General features: G+C 30.1%; 1 protein-coding gene across 1 annotated transcript; it reads right to left on the bottom strand.

The window, feature by feature from the left end:
- Positions 1–1,389: 1,389 nt before the first annotated feature.
- On the bottom strand, positions 1,390–2,880 carry LOC112747121 (zinc finger protein WIP6). Its single transcript, XM_025795141.2, has 2 exons — positions 2,411–2,880; positions 1,390–2,045 (listed from the first exon to the last, which is right to left on the bottom strand). Exons 1-2 carry the CDS (start codon positions 2,849–2,851, stop codon positions 1,542–1,544), a joined length of 945 nt encoding a protein of 314 aa, XP_025650926.1. The 5' UTR covers positions 2,852–2,880; the 3' UTR covers positions 1,390–1,541.
- Positions 2,881–6,802: the final 3,922 nt, after the last annotated feature.

Genomic DNA, 6,802 nt, shown 5'->3' on the forward strand with positions numbered 1-6,802 from the left:
TATAAATATCAATTTAGAATTATTACGTATAAATTATTCTCCGTATAATATAATTATAAATTAAATTAATCCATTAAAATTTGAATAACATTTTTTAATAAAAAATAGTTTAACTCATTATCTAAAAACTAAAATAACTCAACTATATATAACAAAGTGAGCACTAACCTAATTATAAATAGGTTTAATTACTCTGTTCGTCTCTATAATTTTTGTGAAATTTTTAATTAGATCTTTATATTTTTTTTTAATTGAGTTTCTGCACTAAATTTTTTTCAATTAGGTCTCTCTTAGCAGTAATTGTTTTAATTTTATAGGATCCAACTAAAAAAAATTAGTGTAAAAATCCAAATAAAAGAAGAAAAAAAATGTAGAGACTCAATTAAAAAAAATGGGGTGCAAAGACTCAATTAAAAAAATATATATAAAGACCTAATTAAAATTTTTGTAAAATTATAAAAATTAATAGAGTAATTAAACTTATAAATAGTATTCAAAACAAAGCAAAACGTGTCTTAGATATTATTAAATGATGCAAATAATAGGTTAAAATAATGCTTTTTTTTAACATATGGATTAGTATTTATAAACATATAAAAGAAAAACAAAATATTTCACATATTAAAAAAAATAACCTAAATATTTTTAAATTAGAATAAAAAATTTACCTTTGTAATGTTAGAAATCCCCTCTTGTCTCGGAACAGGAAAGGAAAAGGAGAAAGAAGAGAAAAAAAAGGAAAACAAATGTTAACCTTCTCTCACTCTGTTTCCCTCTTTCTCTGCGCAATATCTATGGCAAGCAAATGCGAAGATGTGAACAGTAGAATCTGTGACTGCCCTTGTCTGCATGTCTGTCTCTCATCTGCAGTCACTGAATACTCTCTTGACTACCTTCATGACTCTCTCTCTCTCTCTCTCTCACGGATAAAAGAAAGAAAATAGAAGAAAGTAGCATAAAAAAAGAAAACGTCCTTTGATTAGATAAGACTGCCACTTCCAGCATTTAATGCAAGAACCTTATTACCTTTCATTTCACTGTTTGTCTCCATCTTCTCGCACTCCTTTTCTCTCTCTCTATCTCTTTCTCTCTTGCTGTGAACAATTGTGATAACAACATTAACACACACCATGACAACAACAGCAGCAAACACACCCTCTTCAATATTGCTTAGTCCATCATTTCTTAGCTACGTACATACAAACCAATAATCTAACAACAAAGCTTATATCATAATAATATAATTACTTTTCTTCCCCATATCAAATATCATTTCTAACTAGTCACATTGATTCATCTTTTTAGTATATCATTTTGTTCAAATTATTTTATACTAGAAGGGAAAGTAGCAAGTACAAGAAGAAATATATTAAATTATTTAATTATTCATAACTAGAAATTTTACGTGAAAATCTTTGCAGGTGAGATTTTATCTAAATAGAATTATTTTGAAACCAAAAATAAGATTGAATTCAAACTTTGAGACATTTAGTTTAAACTTTAAAGGATAAACTCACACGCTACACCCACATGTATTTTAATTAATTGAAACTGAAAACACCTTGATTGCCGTTACTATTATTGTTGTTATTATCTTCTAAGTCTAGGTCGTCGTCATCATCAAGTTCATAATCATCTTCTTCTTCATCGACGAACTGGTCACAGCTCTCCACAGTATGAGGAGCATGGCCGTCGCCGAAAGCGCGGACATGGTCCTTGAGGGATCTCTTGTGCTTGAAATCGGAGCCACATATGCAAAACCAAAGTTTGCCGCAATTCTTCTCGTGCGTCCTCCAATCTCCTCGGACGGCGAAGGGCTTACCGCACTTGCGGCAGCCGAAGGGCTTGGCGCCATGCTTTCTCTTGTAGTGAGTCTGCAGTGTCCTGAAATCCTTGAGAGGCCTTGATCTTGGGTGCTCTATGTTGTTCTTGCAACCTTCCGCGCAACAATAGCATGGTAGCCTCAGCATTGAAGATGCTGGCTTTGCTCCTCTTAATGATTCTGGTCCTTTCCTATATTGTGACCCATGTCCCCACATATGCATCTGTTTTATTTCTCTTACAAATTAGACAAATAATTTATTCACCTAAATACTTTTTGCATTTTATTCATTAAAAACATGGAAAAATATTTTTAAAGAAAACCCTTGAGACATTTGAAAGTAAAATCCATAGAAGAAGGGGGAAAAAAAGTAAACAAATTGACACTGCATATTCGTGCTAAGAAGAAGAGCATTTGAAAATGGAGTTGATTAATAGATGTTGTTGCATAGCCATTTTTTTATCTGTAAAAAAATTAAAAGATAGGACCACTGACTAACAGTGATTCTTTGAATATTATATGTTTGACTAGCTTACATAAGCTGTGGTCAGTATAATTAATAAATGTGGCTGAATAATGTTGACTAACCTGCATGTTGTTGAAACGATTGAACATTTTGTTGCAGACAGTGCAAGAGAACTGAGTGGGACCAATGAGGATTTGTGCAGGGGAAGGGATCCAGTACTGACCCTGAAGGCTATCAGTTTTACTTGTTGTGGTGCTGATGGTGGTGGTGGTGTTGGGTGCAGTTGTTGTTGTTGTGGAAGGAAGGCCAATGTGTAGAGCAACGGTTACACCACTCTGGTCATCATCACAGTTAGGGTTATGTTGCAGTAGTAGTGGTGAAGTTGTAGAGATCTTGGGGTTGTGATGTTGGCCGGGAGGCCCAAGAGAAAGGGAAATGGAGGCTTCTTCGTCATCAAGAAGCACAACATCGGCATCTTCGGGATTGTCCAAGAAGGGACTAGTAGTACTACTACTCCCACAAGAGGATATGTAGGATGAGAAAGAGTGATGATGAGTTTGCATGTTGAGAGACACAGAGAGAGAGAAGCTGTAGTATTATTGTATGCTATGCTAAATGGTTTGATGTGGTTGTACATATAGGTTGGTAGAGAAAGAGATTATTTGTTTTATTGCTGTATTTTTATTTCAAGAATGTTAATTGTATTGAAAAAAATTATTATTAAATTAGTTATTTATATAAAATTAAAAATAATCTGTTAAACGGTTTGATGTGGTGAGTGTGCGTACATATAGACAAGAAAGAGATTATTTGTTTTATGAATAATGTAACATCTACATCAAAATCAGTTACTAGACTCTGTCATTAATATAAAATATATGTTAAAATATAAATACATATTAAAAATAAATTAAATCATGTATTTATATACAAATACATTGATGACTGATTTTAGTGGTTGATTTTGATATACAAATAATATTTTTATTGTTTTATTACTGTATTTTAATTTCAACTATATTAAATGTAGAAAAATTAATAAATAAATTAGGTTTTCTTTTGGTTTAAAATATAAAATATATATTAAAAATAAATTAATATTATATATATTTATATATAAATATATAATAATTAATTTAGTAGTTAATTTTTGGTGGTTACATAGTATTTTTATTTTTATTGATATCCTACTAATTTAAATTAAATAAAAACTTAGTAGGAAAATATGTGATTTCGAATCCCAGTAACGTGGGAAAAGAGAGGAGAGGGAGGGAGAGAGGTTCTGGGCGATGCTGACGATGGTTTTGTGGGAGATGAGAGAGATGATGGTAAGTGGGGACGACAAAAGGCAATAAATAAACAAATCTTGTGTCCACTTTTGGCCTGTTTCATTTGGAATTCTTAGAGTTTTAGTATAGAAAATTTTTAGTAATTAATATTTTAAGTAGCCTCATATACTATTCTAGATATTCAGAACAATAGCTAACACAAAGATACATGTAGAACCATTTTTGTGTGGAGAAGAATATTTTAATTTCAATGCTAGTCAACAACCTTAAACAGGGTGATCAACATGCTTCCTTATTTGTGTTCTTGATCTAAAACTTTTGGTAAATTTACTATTATTCACTCTACTAAAATTAAAATATATTTCGGACATTTTGAGTTATATTAAAAAGGTAAATTTATTTATTGAGTGAAGTATTTAACCCAAATAAAAAAGATTTGCAATTATACTACTACAGTAACAATATACAGCGACAGTGTTTTTAGGGTTTTACAACTACTTTGAACTGTTGCTAAATTATTTTGCAGCAATTTTCATCGACTACTAAAATAACCACCACTATACGTAATAAAATTTAGATAACTTTAATTTGTTTGTTTTTTTATTCTCTTTCATTATCATCTTTGTCTTTTGTTGGTTAAAAAAAGGTTATCTTTAAATATTTTATTAAGAATTTTTTTATTGAAGAATGATATTTGGTAAAAATTGTAATTATATTGTAAGAGAAGTGTGCATTTCACAATGATGTCTTTATTTTTTTTTTTATTATAAAGAGTACAATCTTTACTTTTTTATCCAATTTTTTTATTATTAGTGCAATTAGATATTCTTTAAATATTATTCTTTATTTAATTTTTAAATGAAAAAAATAAAAAATAAATAACTTTTCTAAAGAATATTTAAATTAATTAAATAATAATAAATTTTTAAAAAGACTAAAAGTTAAAGACAACTAACATTTCTCTTTTACTATAATGTTACCTATTTTATTGACGGACTGTTGGCTGAAATAATGAAAAAACATGGTAAATATAAATATTGGTGTTGTTTGTGTTTAGCGTTGATTAGAGAGTGGGAGAAAGAAAGATGAAGGAGTGCACGTGGGAGTATTAGAAGCTTAGGGGAAAGTTGATATGGGGTGAGTTTTGGCGTGTTTGGGTATGGAGGAGACATGGCACCGGCAAAGGAGGGAAGAGTGAAGCAAAGCCAGGATACAACAACTTACATTCAAATGCATAGAATAGCGCACCAATAAGACACACTACACTACTACTATCTCAGTACCACTTTCCTCTTGGATTCAATTCTCTCCCTCTCTCTCACAACACACGTACACATATAACACCGTTCTTGCATTCATACATCAAACAAAATATGAAAAAACGTTAGATGGACATGGGTATACATTATTACTTCCTATTTGCATATATTTATACTAAAAATAGTGAGATTTAACAATATATAATGGAAAATATATCTTGAACACAATTATTTAACAATAGAAAATATACAAGAGTCTCATTTTTTATTTGTGTCAATATTTTATATAGATTTTTTTCCTTTTATTTACTTTATGATATTTTATTTTTTCTTTTGAATACAATAAATTAAAAATTGAATTCAAAACTTTTCTATTATAAAATAAAATTTTAATATTATGTTATGATACCATTTTTTTAAATATTTAAATATATATAAAAAATTATAAATAATTATATTTCTAACATCGCACCAAAAAATTACTTTATATATACTTCTAAAATAAGTCATATTTATGGTATATTTTAGAAGAATATATAAAATTATTTATTTGTAGTCCATCGTATGACTTCTAGTCTGAAAATAACTATTTAAATTAATAATTATAATTGAAATAAATAATTATACGTGTTCTAAAAACATATATTTATATAAAAGTAATTTAACAAAATTTATATTTTTCGTTAAAATATTTTATCAATTCTAAATACTAAAAAGTAAATTTTAAATTTTAATAATATAAAAACAAAATGTTGGTCTAAAGTAGTAATGTTATTTGAATATTCTTGTAAAAATTAAACATGCACTAATTTTCCGTTTGGCATTCTGATTTTGTGTTCTGGGCGCATTTACTCTTCTCTATCTGTGTGAGGCTGTTAAGATACACAGAGAGATTACACACTCAAAAGTGAGAGTGAGTGGACGATTGCTGAGTCTCTTTCCATTTCAGAGAGGGAGGCAGAAAAAGAAAGAAAAGAAAGAAAATAAAACTCACAGAAATTAAAAAGTGATAGTGAATGTTTAATATATGGAACACGGAGAACTGTAGAACGGGGAGGCGTGTGTCTCTCTCTCCCACTTTGTTATTACCAAAAGGGATAGTGATAGTGATGTTGATGGTGATAGCGATAGCGATAGTGATGCTAATGCATTGGAAGTGATAGTTCCACTGTTTGTGTTTCTAATTAATTACCTTCTAAATCCTTCCCCTTCTGTCTCATTCAAATCACTACTCTTCCTTCGCCTTCTCAAACATCATCTCTCACTCTATATTATTTGAGTCAGACAAATTTAAATGAAAAAAACTATACCTAAAATCACTTCCTATTAGTTATTATCAATAAATTGTGTTCTTTATTTTTTTCGTATTTTTTTTATAAATAAATAAAAAATACTATGTATATACAAAACACTACTAACTATTTGGTAGTTAATTTTTTTTTTGTATAATCTAAATATTTATAAATTTAATGCTGATAGGATAAGAGCCGCACATCATAGTGTCTTGCTTTTCCTTTGGCCAATAACATAATAACATATTGCTGTCTCATTCTTCTTTAAATTATGATGGGACAGATAGAGCTGTAGTTTTTGAAAAGTTTAGCGAAAATGAGAGAACGAGAGAACGAGAGGGGGGGAAACACTGAGCGGGGTAAGTTTAGGGTTTGGCAACCATGCCCAAAGGATCCTAGGGTTTGGAATCGAGAGGAATACCATCGCTTGGAGAATGAATCTTTTTCTGTGTTTGTGGATAATCTCCCAGAAGATATCTCGAAAAAGGAACTATATCACCTGTTCAATTGGACGGGAAGGATCAACGATATCTACCTATCTCGGAAGCATAAACATGGCAGAGTTTATCTGTTTGCGTTTGTGCGGTACACGACAAAAGGGGGTGCTTTGAAGGCTATCGCAGAGATGGATCGCTTGAGCTTAAGAGGGAAGATTGTATCCGTATTGGAAGCTA

The sequence above is a fragment of the Arachis hypogaea genome, chromosome 15, assembly GCF_003086295.3.
Source record: "Arachis hypogaea cultivar Tifrunner chromosome 15, arahy.Tifrunner.gnm2.J5K5, whole genome shotgun sequence".
NCBI classification, from domain to species: domain Eukaryota; kingdom Viridiplantae; phylum Streptophyta; class Magnoliopsida; order Fabales; family Fabaceae; genus Arachis; species Arachis hypogaea.

Coding starts and splice junctions, on each gene's coding strand:
- LOC112747121 (XM_025795141.2), bottom strand. CDS start 2,851: ATGCAAACTCATCATCACTCTTTCTCATCCTACATATCCTCTTGTGGG. Junction 2,046..2,410: donor ATCGTTTCAACAACATGCAG/GTTAGTCAACAT, acceptor GAAATAAAACAG/ATGCATATGTGGGGACATGG.